The 17,500-nt window shown below is 48.4% G+C and overlaps 1 protein-coding gene and 1 long non-coding RNA gene across 2 annotated transcripts in view; one reads left to right on the forward strand and one right to left on the reverse strand.

The window, feature by feature from the left end:
• Positions 1-3,353: 3,353 nt before the first annotated feature.
• On the reverse strand, positions 3,354-5,634 carry LOC143489292 (uncharacterized). The gene is made up of 2 exons (XR_013124635.1): positions 5,499-5,634; positions 3,354-4,090 (listed from the first exon to the last, which is right to left on the reverse strand). It is a non-coding gene; the product is annotated as an uncharacterized LOC143489292 (long non-coding RNA).
• Positions 5,635-9,827: 4,193 nt separating this feature from the next.
• foxo3b (forkhead box O3b) overlaps positions 9,828-17,500 on the forward strand; it is a 34,894-nt gene continuing 27,221 nt past the window's right edge. The window contains exon 1 of the mRNA XM_076988211.1: positions 9,828-10,042. Coding sequence (XP_076844326.1) covers positions 9,980-10,042 — 63 coding nt within the window. The 5' untranslated portion in view covers positions 9,828-9,979. The remainder of the gene's footprint in view (positions 10,043-17,500) is intronic.

Genomic DNA, 17,500 nt, shown 5'->3' on the forward strand with positions numbered 1-17,500 from the left:
TACCGGCGACTCGTGGTGGAGGTCACACGGGGCTGACGGAGCTGACGGAGCACCACTGCCTCTTTTGTCTGGCGACGCACGCGGTTTGTCAGGCTGTCATTACGCCCGATTCAGCCAATCGGCTCGGCCCGCGCAACTCTGGGCTCGGGAGAGAAAAGTTGACAGCTCAGGAGAATGAGAGAGGAGCCCCGCGGAAGGAGGGGCCGGAGGGAAGAATATATGATTCCTCTCGCTCCGTGTGGTGATTGCTAATTATCCCCCGGTTCAAGGAGGAGGGTGGTGAGAAATTCACTGATTTCATAATTCGCCGGAGCTGTCATTGAAGGACTGATTCAGGCAGAGGCCTCCTCGAGTAATACCACATATTATTACTCCTGTTAAAAATAATCACCCATTCCTTTCATGAGCCTCTTTTTCTGTCATCTTGTGTCTCTGACACTTTGTTCGGTCTGAGTGTTTCTTCGAGCACGGACGCACTCGTGTTCGAGCGTCTACCCGGACTGGCAGGCCGTCTGGATTGAGTGTTCAGGTCCCCAGCGTCGTTCTTTGACAGCGGTGAAGCAGAACCAGAGGGTGTGGTGGAGGTTTGGAATCACAGTTCTCCAGCCGGTGTCCCACCAGAACCTCTTAAAACACCCCTGGAATAGTACAGATGGATAGACTGAAAATGTGACTCAACACCAAGTGGTGAATCGGGTCGAGACCTCCAGTCCAGAATCACGGCACTTCGCACCCGTCAGGGTTTAGTACTAGAAGATCAGAAGCTTTGGAAGAACCTACAACATTTACCAGATCATACCCATCTGTATTTGTTGTAGTGAGTACACTCCTGTGGAGAGAGTGGGGGTGCGCTGTAGGTACCTGCTGGTCTCTAAAGCTCTGTAGGTACCCTCCTGGTCTCTAAAGCTCTGTAGGTACCTGCTGGTCTCTAAAGCTCTGTAGGTACCTCCTGGTCTCTAAAGCTCTGTATGTACCTCCTGGTCTCTAATCTGTGACACATCATTGCAGTAGCCCTCCACCCCCTGTAGGTGGCCCAAGAGAACATACACATGTGTGTGTGTGTGTGTGTGTGTGTGTGTGTGTGTGTGTGTGTGTGTGTGTGTGTACACAGTTGGTGCTTCCATTGACAGTCATGATGTTTGTTTTGATTCCAACATCCTGTGCTATTGAGGGGCTGTGAGGATCGTAACAAGACCCTACACCACGCTGTTTGATCTGAGCTCTACAGACTCACCTCATTTCATCCTCTATCACGTTTCACTCTTGACACGTCTCACTCCTGCTCTCTGCAGATGGAGGGAACCTGGTGCGGAGGCTTGTGTTGAAACTCTGGTCCAGGAGTTGACCTTCAGACAACATGATGGTCAGATCATTTGACGTGTGTGTGTGTGTGTGTGTGTGTGTGTGTGTGTGTGTGTGTGTGTGTGTGTGTGTGTGTGTGTGTGTTGTTGATCTTGAAGCAGAGTGAAGTGTGATTAGTTGTGTTCTCTCTGTAGTATCAGTGTTATGCTCCTGTTTCTGTACCACAGTGCCTGATGCTGTCTTCTCTTGGTGTTGCTATAGTAACCAGGCAGAGGGTGTTGACGGTTCAGGGCAGACAGGTAACCCTAGCAAGACTTGTGGAACCATCACTGACTGCACCTTCAAAGAGCTCTGTGACAAAGTGAGTGTGTGAAGATGACTTCTTAATCCCAGCATCTTACGTGAGTCCTGAGATAAGTCTGGAGTGTCTTACGTGAGTCTGAGGTAAGTCTGGAGTGTCTTACGTGAGACTGTGGTAAGTCTGGAGTGTCTTATGTGAGTCTGAGGTAAGTCTGGAGTGTCTTATGTGAGTCTGAGGTAAGTCTGGAGTGTCTTACGTGAGACTGTGGTAAGTGGTAAGTCTGGAGTGTCTTACGTGAGTCTGAGGTAAGTCTGGAGTGTCTTATGTGAGTCTGAGGTAAGTCTGGAGTGTCTTACGTGAGTCTGAGGTAAGTCTGGAGTGTCTTACGTGAGTCTGAGGTAAATCTGGAGTGTCTTACGTGAGTCTGAGGTAAGTCTGAAGTGTCTTACGTGAGTCTGAGGTAAGTCTGAAGTGTCTTACGTGAGTCTGAGATAAGTCTGGAGTGTCTTATGTGAGTCTGAGGTAAGTCTGGAGTGTCTTATGTGAGTCTGAGGTAAGTCTGGAGTGTCTTACGTGAGTCTGAGGTAAGTCTGGAGTGTCTTATGTGAGTCTGAGGTAAGTCTGGAGTGTCTTACGTGAGTCTGAGGTAAGTCTGGAGTGTCTTACGTGAGTCTGAGGTAAGTCTGGAGTGTCTTACGTGAGACTGTGGTAAGTCTGGAGTGTCTTACGTGAGTCTGAGGTAAGTCTGGAGTGTCTTACGTGAGTCTGAGGTAAGTCTGGAGTGTCTTACGTGAGTCTGAGGTAAGTCTGGAGTGTCTTATGTGAGTCTGAGGTAAGTCTGGAGTGTCTTATGTGAGTCTGAGGTAAGTCTGGAGTGTCTTACGTGAGTCTGAGGTAAGTCTGGAGTGTCTTACGTGAGACTGTGGTAAGTCTGGAGTGTCCTTACGTGAGTCTGAGGTAAGTCTGGAGTGTCTTACGTGAGACTGAGGTAAGTCTGGAGTGTCTAATGTGAGCCTGAGGTAAGTCTGTAGTGTCTTACGTGAGTCTGAGGTAAGTCTGGAGTGTCTTATGTGAGTCTGAGGTAAGTCTAGAACCTGCATCTTGGCCTCTGTGCCTTCCTTCAAGAGTCTGAAACATCAGGAATCATGTTTGGTAGGAGGTTCCTAATTGCGTATGACCCAGATGTGACACAGGCCCTTTTCCAAGAACAAACTGGCAGATTTTTTTTTTGCTTAAGTATACATGCAAATTAGCTGACAGTTCACTTACATATGCATGTAAATTAGCTGAAAGTTTTGCTTAAGTGTACATGCAAATAAATGCCAACACACATGAACAAATAATGTCAAAGTGTGTGACATTTGTTATCTTTGTCCACATTCAAAAGTGTAGCAGTCCTGCTGTCACTGAGTAAGCAGTGCACGCACGAATGAGGTGAGTTCGAGCCTGTGAAATATGTTTACATATGCAGGTGGTTTTTATGCACATTTAAATCTAATTAAAAAGTCAACAACATGCAGCTAATGGCTGCTAGTGCGGAAATGGCCTGCAGAGGGCGCCAGACTGCAGTCTGATACAGCAGAGGAGTCCCCCCATGTCTCCTGCAGTTTTAACAGTTATATAAAGAAAAGCATGCAACCCCAAACAGGTTAGATTGAAAGCGCTTCTTACAATAAGGGCAGCACTAAAGAAAACAGGCTATGGCTCCAGGACTCAATAAGGCAGTAAAAGCACACAGACACAACATTGATCAATGTAGGCTGAACTTGTTGTGGTCTGAAAAATTACTGTTTTATATCATCTGGTGTGTGTATGTAATGGACGTTTACAACAAACGTTGTAAACAACAAAATGGAAACAAACTTCTGAAAGGAATCTACAGCTCGGGCATCTGAAGATGTACCTAACTGCAGTGTGGCCGTCTCTAAAGCCCAAGCCCTGCTCTGGTACAAAAACCCACAAGCATTCGTGTTTGGGAATGTTGTTAAAAGGTCCTTCAGAGTTCCGATGAGATGAGAACAGCCAGCCAGAGTCCAACTGGTCCCCTTCGTCTCCTGTACGGAACAAACGGCTGTTCTGAAATACACAGAACACACGGGCAGCGAATGCCTGGCGTGTGCGGACGTTCAGAGTCCACTCAAACGTGTGCTGGAGGTTCTTATTGGACGTGACAGCCTCGAGGAGCGGATCTGCGTTTGTGCTGGTCCGGATCGGTCTGTGCTTTGCCCTCCACCCGGGTCTCCACAGCTGCAACCCGACCCACTTTTCACCCGCGTCTTCATCGCACGTGCGTTGGTCTGTTTACTCGTTAACTGCTCCTTCCTTCCCCCCCTGCGTCGTTCTGCTCAGCGTAACGAGGCGTCGTTATGGCGGCCCGGCTCAGAGCAGGAAACGGCACCCATGAGTTCTAACTCCCAAATGGACCTCAGAACCACAGACCAGTCCGGCTAGCACAGCGGCCTTGGCTTCAAGAACCCTCAGCAAGATCTGTGTGTAAGGCACGAGAAAGAGAGGGGGGGGGGGAGAAAGAGTGGGAAGGAGAGAGAGAGAGAGAGAGAGAGAGAGAGAGGGAGAGAGGAGAGAGAGAGAGAGAGAGAGAGAGGGAGAGAGAGAGAGAGAGAGAGAGAGAGGAGAGAGAGAGAGAGAGAGAGATGTATATTACCAGTTGTGCTGTTGCATGTCATAACTCTTTGTTCAGTAGGGGGAGAGAATCAGCCGTTCCCTAATGGAGCAGAGTGTGTGTGTGTGTCCTTCAGACCTCGAGAGTGCTGTTCACTTCCATCCACTCTGTGTGTGTGTGTGTGTGTGTGTGTGTGTGGGTGTGTGTGTGTGTGTGTGGGTGTGTGTGTGAAGAGTCCTCAACTTTCTTTATCTTCATGGCCAGACTAATGCAGTCGGGACAATGTCAGCATGTTTTTAATGTGCCTTCCTGCTTGGTTACCACACGGCACACTGTTGCACCCCCCCCCCCCCCCCCCCCCCCACACACACACACACACACACACACACACACACGCACAGGCACACTGTTGCATCCATACACACCCACACACACGAGCACACTGTTGCACACACACATGCGGATCACACTGCTGCATGTTATCTTCGAAAATGGAGGGAAAGAGAGAAATTCAAGAGGGTAGCAAAGAACGGACAGAGAGAGAGAGAGACAGAGAGACAGAGATGGCTGAAAAGGTACATAGGCAACTTGGAAAACATTACACTCCACACACACTTCACATTCTGCACAAACTCACTCCACTCACCACACTCGCCACACGCCTCTTTCATGGCTAAAAGGGAAATCTTAAAGACACAAGGTATTTTTCTCCTCTTAGACTCTCCTGCTAATGATAACAAGTACCAAGTCAATCATTTAATAATAGATTATTTTAGATTAAGCTAAAACATTCAACGTGTGTGTGTGTGTGGGGGGGGTGTATGTGTGTGTGTGTGAATATTTCAACCTTTAGGTGCGAGTGATTATCTGGAGATATGTCAGTAATTCACGGTCATCATTGGTAATGTGCCCGTGGTTGAAGGCCGCGTTGAGGGTCCAACACTCATTGACATTTTCTATGACCAAAAGGTCACGTGTGTGCGTACTGCCTGTCTGAGCAGGATGAAGGTCAGAGTTCAGTGTCCGGTGTGAGACGATTTTGGCCATGATGCCAACTCAAACCAAACCAGTGGAAGTGTCTGACAGTCAGTGTTGGATATGTAAGAAAAACTGAGACATTATAGCCAGCGAACAGCCTCTGTGAGCAAATATTTCAGCCCTTCATTACAAAAAGATTGTTCATCACCTGAAACCGGTTGACACAAGAAACTTTTTTTTTTTTACACATTACCAGTTAATTTAAACGTAAGTTAATTTTAGATTTACTCTAAATACCTCGCAGTTTCTGCGTGGGTTGGTGGTAATCTGCCGCACTGTCCACCGTTCAGGAGGCAGAGAAGAGACCAACACTCTTCACGTCCGAGGAGGAGACGTCGCTGTGGCGACTGGCGGAGATGCAGACGGAGCGATGCTGGGGAGACGCGCGCGCACACCGTTACCGACGCCGCCGTTATTTTGGTCAGCATGAGTGGAAGTGGAGCTATTGCTTTTAATTCTTGATTAAAAAAACATGTCTACAGTGTGTATGATGGCGTTTAGGCCCATATTTGTAAAGAAAGCAACCAGCAATTGGGATTACAGTTAAAATAAAATTAAAAGTGTAATATTTGAAAACAATGAAATAACATTTAAACGGGACAGCACTGACGCCTGTTGTATGACTCACATATTCAGAATCACTCTCAGCACTTAGAAAAACTAGCGTTACAGAAGGATCATGTCGTTTAAAGTAACCTGCGTTAAACGGTATAAAACTGCATTCGTTTATAATAAAGAACCGCCCGAAACTGGTTTGAGATGTATATATAATATAAATCCTCACGTCAGTAAGCTGTAGTTCTATATATTTTCACCACTCTGTTCTCCCAACACGCAGCTGATTAATTAGGGACCGTTAATAGCTAAAGCGTGTGTGTAGGGTCCACATAGCCAACAGCACCCCTAGTGGTTGACACTAGAAGTGCAGGGGACACAACCATAACACTGAATAGTCGTAATATTCGCCACTTCTTTTCTCTAAGTTGTTCTAAAATAACATAATAATCATTACACGGTGACTGTGCGTGTGTATTTGTACGTATTTGTGTATGAGGTTGTTAGTAAGGAATTATACTAATTGTTAGTAAGGGAATTATACTAATTTATAGACTACTATTGTAGTTTACCGCCATACAATAGGATTATGGTGGTATATAGCGCCCTCTAATGGTGGTTTAGAGGAAGCGAGTGGAGGAAAACGCTGCATGTGAAGATATAACGTTAAACGGAATATTTATTTGAATAAAATGAACCATGTTTTGTACTTGATCCTCAGTCTGATTATACAGTGTTTGTGGGTCGTTAATATTTAATGACGTTGAATTCCGATACGTGTTTGTAGGCTCATGATGTTCTCACCATTACAGCCTAGTGATTTTTCTGAAGACGCCACGTTCTTGCAAGATTTCACTGTTTTAGAAGAGAGGATGAGATAAATATATCCATTTCTACCTTTCTACACCATGCTGTAATTTTGTAAATTCACTACTGAGCAATAACGGGCAGATTGGATATACGTAATTTGTCTAAGCAATAGTACCAAAACTAGCAGTGAATGAGATTCAGGGAGCGCCAGTTCACATCAGTGTTAACCGGGCCATACAGACATGTATTCATGGAGCCTTGAGACGAGGTCCAATTTAGCAGCAGTAAACAACCACACCAACTCAGACCTTGACTCACTGCTGAGTTTCTAAAGACATTTTGTTGACATCAGTTTTAAGGTATGTAGCTAATTCATTTATATGCGCTCAGCTGAATTATAAGTCAATAAAAAGCATTTCCTATTCCACAGTTTTGGACAATGTCAGTGTAAACGTACAGATGTCATGTTGTTTCTCTGCACTAGATGTGTGGCACTACATCTAACGCCTTACTTCAGGTCCCTAGCAAAATCAGCTGGCGCAGTATTCCTCGGTTGTAAATTACGTTAACATTACAGTAGATTAAGGTTGTAGATTACATTAACATGACATTAGATTAAGGTTGTAGATCCATGGTTCTAGGTGAACATCACCACTCTGGTCTACAAATGGCGATCGCTTCTTTCTGGGTCGTTTCGCCCATGGACCATCAGATGGCAGCAGAGGACAGTTATTGTGTGGGCTGCACGTGAGTGTGTGTTTAGTGTTTTTGTGTTTAATGTTTTTGTTTGTGTGTGTTTGTTATTGTTGTGAATGTTTGTTTACTGTCAGCCACAGGTTCCCATGTCAAATCCTGCAGTAGAGTGTCTCGGTGTCCAGCGCTCATGTCCTCGAGATGACGAAAAAGGACAAGAAGAGGACAATTAAAGCATAATAAGGATAAAAAAAATACATCAAAATGAAATAAAATAAAACATGGGATGACGTCCCGCCCCTCGTTTCGGGGCGGGGCGAGCTGCAAACAAAGGAGACGGGGGCGGGGCGGGGCGGGAGGGCTTATCTTAAATCATGCTGCAAACGGGGACGCGAGTGTTGCCTTCAGAAGCGCAGTGAGAAGGTCCATCATGGTGGTGTCTGCACCAGATGATCGACCCAGCACCGTCCGCACGGGCCGCACCTCGTCACCGCTAGTGCCGCGTCCGCTTGGTGCTCGCTGAAGCAGAAACACCATCCCGCTTTAGTGCATCACTGCCCACAGAACCGAGCCCAGGCACAACCAACCGTCCCGTCAAATAAACCCTCGGTGATTCATGCAGAAATCTTGGTGCGCGTTCGCCGACTCGTGATGCGCACACAGGTGGAACGGGCGCGCGCATTCCTTCACGTGCACTAAGAGCGCGTCGCCGTGGGCGCTACTGCGCAGCTCCGAGAAACGTCTTCATGGGAACAAAGAGGGGGGGGGTGAAGAGGGAGGAGGAGGAGGAGGAGGAGGAGGACGTAGAAGTTTTTAATTATGGACTGAATGACGTCATGCACGTCGGAGCTGGAGGGGGCGTGTCCTCCACCTTCAAGGAGAAACTTAACACGGGATTAATGGGCCAGCGAGGAGAAATCCATCTGAAGGTAAAGTGGAAATATGGGATATTTAATGACACGGTGATCTGGTCTGTAGTTTGTTTTAAAAGACGAGTGTGAAAAAAGACAAAATGCCACTATGTTGGGGAATGAATCGCTGTCCCTTTAATATGAGCTTGTTCGTCAAAAGCTGATCATTGAGTTCGACCCGTAAAAACATGTTCGTGGCGCAGCTGCAATCTGACGGAACTTGAACGACCGTTCAGACCTTCTTGAACTTGAACTATATCGGTGGGTCCGGGAGGCTGGTGCGTGTGTGGACATGCCCGTGTGTGGCGGTACCGCAGCGCCGTGGCCCTTTAAAGGGCGACACCGTGCACTCGGGCTGCGCCAGCGCCGTCGGGCTCCGGTTCCGTTCTCCGTGAGATGAAGTGGAGCTCGCGAGGGTACCGAAGGAGGATCGGGACCGTGCAGGATTTAGTAGCGAGACCGGGCGCGGAGAAGAGTGTGTCTGCTGTTTCGGGTGGTATTTTGTCCCGGTAAGGGACCACCCAGAGTTTCCGAGTGCACGTCCGTGTTGGTTCGTCCCTCCGTGCAGACGCGTCTCCTCTTCCTCTCTCCTCCTCTTCCTCCTCTCTCCTCCTCTTCCTCTCCTCCTCCTCCTCCTGCTGCTCTTAAATCAACTCAGGAGCGAAAAGGGAGAAACGTCACGGTGCAAACGGGAGTGCGCGTGCGGCCGCGTGTCTTTATTAGTGACGTGTGTACCCGTTTGATGTACTGGTCCCAGTGTGGCGGTGTGGATGTGTTGTACTGGTCCCAGTGTGGCGGTGTGTCTGGCTCCACTGGGATGCTGTAGCTGGTCCACGCGCGTCCCCCCGTGGTCCTCGCGTATATAGGCGCATTACATCAGTGCTCGGCTTGATTTGGACTGCGACACACACACACACACACACCTCTGCGTGGGGAGGCATCTGGACGGGTCTCGGTGAACCGTGTGGACCACTTTCGGCGTTTCATCACAAAACAACCTTTAAAAAAATAAAATAGCTCTTATATGGAAAGCAAATTCGCATCTTTAATGTAACCAGCTGTAAGAATATGATTTATTTGTAAGGTGTGTGTAGTGATTAGCGGGCTGTTTCGTGGGGATCTTACAATAGACGTGCGTGTGTGTTCTAAACTCCAGGAGTGTTGACGTGCACGATCTGCGCGCATCGCCGGGTTGTTCTGGTCGTGAAGACGGATTCATGGGACGGAACCGGGACGGCTCGCCACTACCTGTCTAACTTCAACACGGACTTGCGTGGAGCGGTGTAGCTCGGACATCTCAATGGCGGAGTCCACGTCCCCCAGAACCTCCGTCCGATCTGGACGTCAACATAGATCCGGACTTCGAGCCCCAGAAGCGGCCGCGGTCGTGCACCTGGCCGTTACCGGAGTCCAGCTCGACCAAGCCCGAATCCACCGACACGGACATCATTCCCGAGGAGGAGGACGACGAGGACGACACGGCCATGGCCGTCACCGCGAGCGAGGCTGGACCGCCGGGGGACGGAGCGCGCTCCGGTGCGGACCGGGACACCGCGGCGTCTCCGCCGTCCTCGCGCGCCCCCGCTCGCGCCTCAGAGCGACGGCGGCGCGAGCGGCCAGCAGCAGACCCCGCGGAAGACGTCCTCGCGCAGAAACGCGTGGGGCAACCTGTCGTACGCAGACCTGATTACCAAGGCCATCGAGAGCGCGCCAGACAAGAGACTCACTCTCTCCCAGATCTACGAGTGGATGGTCCAAAATGTGCTGTATTTCAAAGACAAAGGGGACAGCAACAGCTCGGCGGGCTGGAAGGTAGGAGCCATATCCGTGTATATATCTATATATTTATATAGGTCTGTATATATAGTATCCAACACTGTATATATATAGTGTTAGAAATTCGCCAGTGAAAGTGGAGAGAGTAGCGCGCGCACCGCAATCCACACACCAAAACAACAACAACGAGGAACACGTTCTGGCACGCGCGTGCTGCTCGGGACACGCGCGCGCTGCTCGGGGACACGCGCGCGCTTTCGCACGGAGAGAAGAAGCCGATCGAGTGAGCGCGCGAGGCGGGCCAAATGACATCATACGTAAACATAAACATTAAACATTTACTCGGACGCCTGTAAATGAAATTAAAACCGAAATACAGGTGATGGTCAACAGTGGGGTCAACAGTGGGGTTTAACAGCTGGTTTATGGACAACTGTTGGGGACACGTCACTGTTGGGGACACATCTCTTTTGGGGACACATCTCTTTTGGGGACACGTTTCTGTTGGGGATACGTTTCTGTTGGGGACACGTCTCTGTTGTGGACATCTCTTAGTTGTGGACACGTCTCTGTTGTGGACACGTCTCTGTTGGGGACACCTCTCGTACACCGGTCACACAGGGGTTTTAAAGGTCGCGTGCTGTTTCTGCCACACACCCCCCATCCTCTCCGTAGCTGCTGGACTGTATAGGCTGCGCTCCCTTGCTAATCTTAGAACTCACATAGCTTACATAAGACTAGACAGGCTGAACTCAAGTCTGTTGATTTCGGGTTTTGAATTGCGCTGGGTTGCATAACAAATCTGCGGAGGTACTGGTTAGCACTGCGTGTGCGATACCTCCTTCGGGCGGTATGTCACGGCCTGTGTGACAGAAAAAGCGAACGGTGTGCGCGTGAGTATGCGTTCGCGGGAGTAAGCCAACAAGGTGAAGGTGCCTCTCTGCAGGGGGTTTTAGACTTTATGAACGTGTTTGAGTATCAAGTTATTGCCTCGCCGACAGCCACGATTAAGTATTTCTCTGCAGGAATCTTCGGGCTCGAGCGTCAATCCGACGCCTGTGGCATGCAAGCACAGAGGGGTGCATACATAATCATCATCGCATTTCATCAACAATTGATACAATTATAACTGCGTTGCGAAACGGCTGAATTTGTCTGAGGACGTAATGAACGTCATTCTGTGAGCCATAATCTTGTGAGATCGTTTGTGCAACAGAGAGCACACTCAGAATAGTGCACGGTTCAATTTCTGCAATGTGCGTGATGTGCACAAAAACTTGCCTGGCCATGTTCCAGGGAACTCGGTGCACACACACGTGTCACTTCAGCCCTTCAAAACATGACACACATTCCAGCCCACTTACATCTGATGCATAAAGGGCAAAGCAAAGACAACATGCACAACAAACCCTGCATGCAAACAAGCTTAGCAGGCTTACGCCTACACGTGGGTTTCAGTATTAAATATTGAGTCTTACCACAATTTCACAAAAAAGAGAAGAGACAAGAATCTCACAGGAGGACAAACCGTGTGTTCTGTTCTTAAAGTCTTTAAAGTCTTCAGTTTAACAATCCACCCCCCCCACATATGAGATGATGATGTTTAGGGGTGTGTTTTAATAAACACTGAAAGACTACTTTCACTTTATAGATGTACTTGGGGATAGTCAGTACTATCGGGGCCTGGGGCCCACACTAGGGAGCCCAGATCCACTCACTGTCCGCACCTGGGCCCACAGGGGCAGGTTCCCAAGGTCACCAGTGTGTAAAACCACATTGTTGTGGTTGCAGCCCAGTGTGAAGACGAGTGATGGACAGTGATACTCGTGTCTCAGAACATGTTTCTTCATTATAGAGGGATAGTGTGTGTGTGTGTGTGTGTGTGTGTGTGTGTGTGTGTGTGTGTGTGTGTGCATGCACATATGTCATGTATACTTGTGTTCATGACTCTGGGTGTGTAAAATACTTTAAATTAGAGGGACATCAATCAGCACTGACAATTGTCTGTATTAGACTAATGTGATACCTCTGTGGACAGGTCTGTATTAGACTGTAATGTGATACCTCTGTAGACAGGTCTGTATTAGACTGTAATGTAATACCTCTGTGGACAGGTCTGTATTAGACTAATGTGATACCTCTGTGGACAGGTCTGTATTAGACTGTAATGTGGTGCCTCTGTGGACAGGTCTGTATTAGACTGTAATGTGATACCTCTGTGGACAGGTCTGTATTAGACTGTAATGTGGTACCTCTGTGGACAGGTCTGTATTAGACTGTAATGTGATACCTCTGTGGACAGGTCTGTATTAGACTGTAATGGGATACTTCTGTGGACAGGTCTGTATTAGCATGTAATGGGGTACTTCTGTTGACAGGTCTGTATTAGAATGTAATGGGGTACTTCTGTGGACAGGTCTGTATTAGAATGTAATGTGATACCTCTGTGGACAGGTCTGTATTAGACTGTAATGTGATGCCTCTGTGGACATGTCTGTATTAGACTGTAATGTGGTACTTCTGTGGACAGGTCTGTATTAGAATGTAATGGGATACTTCTGTGGACAGGTCTGTATTAGACTGTAATGGGATACTTCTGTGGACAGGTCTGTATTAGACTGTAATGTGGTACTTCTGTGGACAGGTCTGTATTAGAGTGTAATGTGATACCTCTGTGGACAGGTCTGTATTAGACTGTAATGTGATGCCTCCGTGGACAGGTTTGTATTAGACTGTAATGTGGTACTTCTGTGGACAGGTCGGTATTAGACTTCTGTGGACAGGTCTGTATTAGACTATAATGTGATACCTCTGTGGACAGGTCTGTATTGGACTGTAATGTGGTACCTCTGTGGACAGGTCTGTATTAGACTGTAATGTGGTACTTCTGTGGACAGGTCGGTATTAGACTTCTGTGGACAGGTCTGTATTGGACTGTAATGTGATACCTCTGTGGACAGGTCTGTATTGGACTGTAATGTGGTACCTCTGTGGACAGGTCATTTGGCATATTCAATTACAGATATAAGAAACAACAGATATGGTGACCAGAGATAGATGAAATGTCATAAATATTACAGTGGGGAGTGGAGTCTGTCCAATTAAAGAGTCATGTGATGTCATAAAGGATTTTCCTTTGTTCATGTGGCTACTGCAGTTTGGGGGGGGGTTAAACCAGTCAGAGCAGGTCACACTGCAGTGCTCGTAACCTGCTAGTCTGCTAGTCTTCACCGCTGTTGTGCAGCCTGGCAGACACACAGTAGAAAGATGAGAAGATGCCAGAGAAGGTGTGTGTGTGTGTGTGTGTGTGTGTGTTAAAGAGAGAGAGAGAAATTAAAGTAAGATAACTTCCTCAAATGGATTGAGTCTTCCTGGAGGATTAGAATAGGTGAGATATACTTTATTGGTTAATCAGCACATAATTGTTTCAGTGCATTAACTTAACATTAACTTAGCGTGTTCAACACCGTGTTCAAAGTCAGGCCTTAGTCACTGCGTTCAGTAGTAGATTCCTTTTATTCATTTTTAAGGGTACCTCCTGGCTAAGGGTCAGGCACACACACACACACACACACACACACACACACACACACACACACACACACACACACACACACACACAGTCTAAGCTAAAACGTTCTTAGCCCCTAACCACACAGAGTTGTTTGGTGCATCTCGGTGTGTTTATATCTAGTCTGGTCAAGCTAGGCTCAACCAGCACTACGTTATGTTTCATGCTGAGTCAAACAAGCTTTCACATATCACACCGATTTGTGGCTTGCTCCATCAAAAGGGGCACGTGTGCTCTTATGTGCTCTTGGCAGCTGTGCTGGGATCAGTGTAATCAGACAACCCCTATTGGTATGGGGACAAAGGGCACTTGTGAGACTGAACTGAAGTCAGCTCAGTGCGGATGTAGGATACACCCCTGGGCTATTTAAGGCTTCTCTTGTAATCCTGTCATTGCCTTATGGGTGTAGGTTTGATTTTATGGCCTCTACCTCATTGGCTAAACTGAACACCAACATGCACATGTGCACAGTGTGTGCTGAAACACACACACACACACACACACACACACACACACACACAGAGCAGCCAAAGAAACAGTACACCACCAGAATATCTGTGCTTACATGAGGAAAAGACTACACTAATAAGACTTTATTATCTCTGGAGGGCTGAAAATGTGTGTGTGTGTGTGTGTGTGTGTGTGTGTGCATGCGTGCGTGCATGTTTGTGTGTGCGTGCATGTGTGTGTATAAGCACAGGTGTAAGTTTTATGGATGTTCTTTACCACGTCTATCAGCCTGATTCTTGTGTGGTCATAGTAATGGTGTGAATAATCGTGTTCTTCCGTGCTGTCATGTGATTGGTGGCTGGTTGCCATGGCTGCTTGTGTGTTGTGTAAGGTCACGAGAGGGTGAGGTGGTTTGGGGCGCCTCACTGACTGGTACTGTGACCACAAGGAATATGTGTGTGAGGGAGAGAGAGAAAGAGAGAGAGAGAGAGAGAGAGACTCCTGGATTGTCACTGGTGTCATGTGCGTTGCCATGGTTCCTACAGCTGAGTGACAGTCTTGTGAGTATTACGGGCCCCGAAACAAGAAGAAAAACAACGTACCCCTCCAAACATGCTGTCTGATAAACATACAGCACAGATGCACCAGTAAGATAAACAAACACACACACACACACACACACACACACACACACACACACACACACACACACACACACACACACACACAGGCTTGTCAGGACCTTATAGACATGACATGGTTATGTGTAGCTGTTTTGGCCACAGATCGCAGAAATTCCAACGGTGCATTAATGACGTGTTAAAGACTTTCAGAGTGCCAGCTCCATCCAGTCCTGAACCCCAACCTTATCGGGGGGGGGGGTTGGGGTAGTTGGGGGTCCCGCGCTGCTAACCCAAGCCTTTTCAATCTTTAATTTGTTTTCCTCCTGACTTGTCTTTTCCAATTACACCCATCTACCACAGTGCCTGCGCGGACCAGGGGCAGCTAAATTGTTCTTGATTAAAAATTAATTGGATACAATAAAGCTAGCATTCGGTTTCGGGGGCTCCTGGCCACACAGTGGTGAAAGACGACGTCCCTGACTCTAAATCACCTGCCCCGCCAACGTCAACGCAGAGAGACGATTACTGGCCTGGTTGCCATGACGCAGGTGGGTTATGGAGGTGATTGTGCGGGGGACTGTGTGTGCGTGTGTGTGTGTGTGTGTGTGTGTGTTCGTGTGTGTTCATTTTCGATTAGCATCAGGATTAGGTTGATTACCCCGGATTAGCGTGACTGCACGCGTTTTTTTACGCGTCTTGTTTGGAGCTTGCTCAGAGCCGGTTGGAGCTGTTTTTCAAAAGCTGTGGGTTGATACGTTTTTGTTGTTTTGCGATCTTTGGCTCTTAGGTCCAGCTGTAGGTCAGCACACAAAAATACCTCAACATTAAAACACTAATGTTCAAAACAGCTATTAAAATGAAAATAGCCAAGTGAACGGACGCTATGATTTAACTTCAGCTCATATAAAGCCGTCACCAGTACGCTGCGATTTCCTCAGCCCACACACTCCGGTCCGGTTCTCAACATACCAGCCTTGGTGATGAAATGCTCTCCTGCCTTGAGACCAGAAGAACACAGTCCTTGTCTGGAGTTCCCAAAGGAGCCACGTTAAGGGAACGAATGTCCCAAAATACGTACGATAGACTAACGAAACGGACCGTGGCCCGGTCTTCACCACCGTGCAGACAGCACGGGGACAGGTGTGGCCCTTAGGCTAAATCAGCCCCTCAGGCGTGATAAAGATCTAGACGTTCTGGAGAAGAGCTGAGCTCAGCGGAGCTGCACAGCGAGAACAATGAGTGCAGGGTCTCCACCAGACCGATGGTGCTTGAGTTCCTCCAGCTTCTGTTTACGCAGGACTGACCCTTGTGTCATTATTCATGTATTCTTTTCCTTTGTGAGAGTTTTTATTAAGACTTTGCCTGGTCGCTGCCTGTCTCGGAGGAAGTCTGGGGTGGTCGTGTTCACTTCCTCTTCCAGGAGCCAAATGTCACTCCTCCACTAAGCAAATGTAATTTTGTTTGCAAAGACCACGCACAAGTATGAAATTTGTTAGTCAAAGTCGCAGTGTTTACGTGACTACACCTGAAAGTCTAGGAACACCTCCCAGAAGAAACCAATCCGCTCTGTTTCAGTCTCACGCTGGTCTGACCTTTGTTGCTCAGCGGATAAGTGGAGATCCAACCCCCCCCCCCCCCCCCACACACCCTCACACTCCCTCACACACTCTCACACTCCCTCACACACCCTCACACTCCCTCACACTCCCTCACCCGCCTTCACACACCCTCAAACACCCTCACACGCCCTCACACGCCCTCACACGCCTTCACACGCCCTCACACTCCCTCACACGCCCTCAACCCTCACACCCTCACACACCCTCACACACCCTCACACTCCCTCACACTCCCTCACACTCCCTCACACACCCTCACACTCCCTCACACTCCCTCACACGCCCTCACACACCCTCACACTCCCTCACACACCCTCACACTCCCTCACACTCTCACACACCCTCACACTCCCTCACACACCCTCACACTCCCTCACACACCCTCACACACCCTCACACTCTCACACTCCCTCACACGCCTTCACACGCCTTCACGTGCCCTCACACACCCTCACACACCCTCACACTCCCTCACACACCCTCACACACCCTCACACTCCCTCACACTCCCTCACACTCCCTCACACACCCTCACACTCCCTCACACTCCCTCACACACCCTCACACTCCCTCACAGACCCTCACACTCCCTCACACTCTCACACACTCTCACACACCCTCACACTCCTTCACACACCCGACAGGTCTTTCTACTTCCTTATTACTGCACTACTGTCTCTCTGATAATGCAAATGAACCTTGGAGCTGATGTCATAGCGACGGCACACATGACTCGCCACCCACCCCATAATACTTTCATATCTCACGCCACTTTAGCTATGTGAAATGGGACAAGGGGCGGGGCTTGGTGGGGGGGTGTGTCCAGAGATTGTCAGGGAGTGGCGTTCCAGTGCGTGGCTAAAGTTTTTAAAGAGCCCAGCAGCCCCCGTGTGATATCAGCTTTTATCACCATTTTCTCAACTTTCCTTGTTTGCACACCTGTTTGCAGCGACCCTGAGGGTCACCCGCGGTGACGGGGTTGCCGTGGGAGGCGGTCACAGGTGGAGTTAGGGTTAGCAGGACTCAAGGTGTCCGCCTGGGCTCACCGGCTCACCGACTCACGGCTATAACACCGCTGGCCCCTTTCACACATGTTGAAGTGGACGTTCCATTCTGACTACAGATGTCCAGTTTTTACTTGGTGATGTCTTATTGTCCACACACACACACACACACACACACACACACACACACACACACACACACACACACACACACACACACACACACA

This window comes from Brachyhypopomus gauderio, unplaced genomic scaffold, assembly GCF_052324685.1.
Source record: "Brachyhypopomus gauderio isolate BG-103 unplaced genomic scaffold, BGAUD_0.2 sc60, whole genome shotgun sequence".
Lineage (NCBI taxonomy): Eukaryota > Metazoa > Chordata > Actinopteri > Gymnotiformes > Hypopomidae > Brachyhypopomus > Brachyhypopomus gauderio.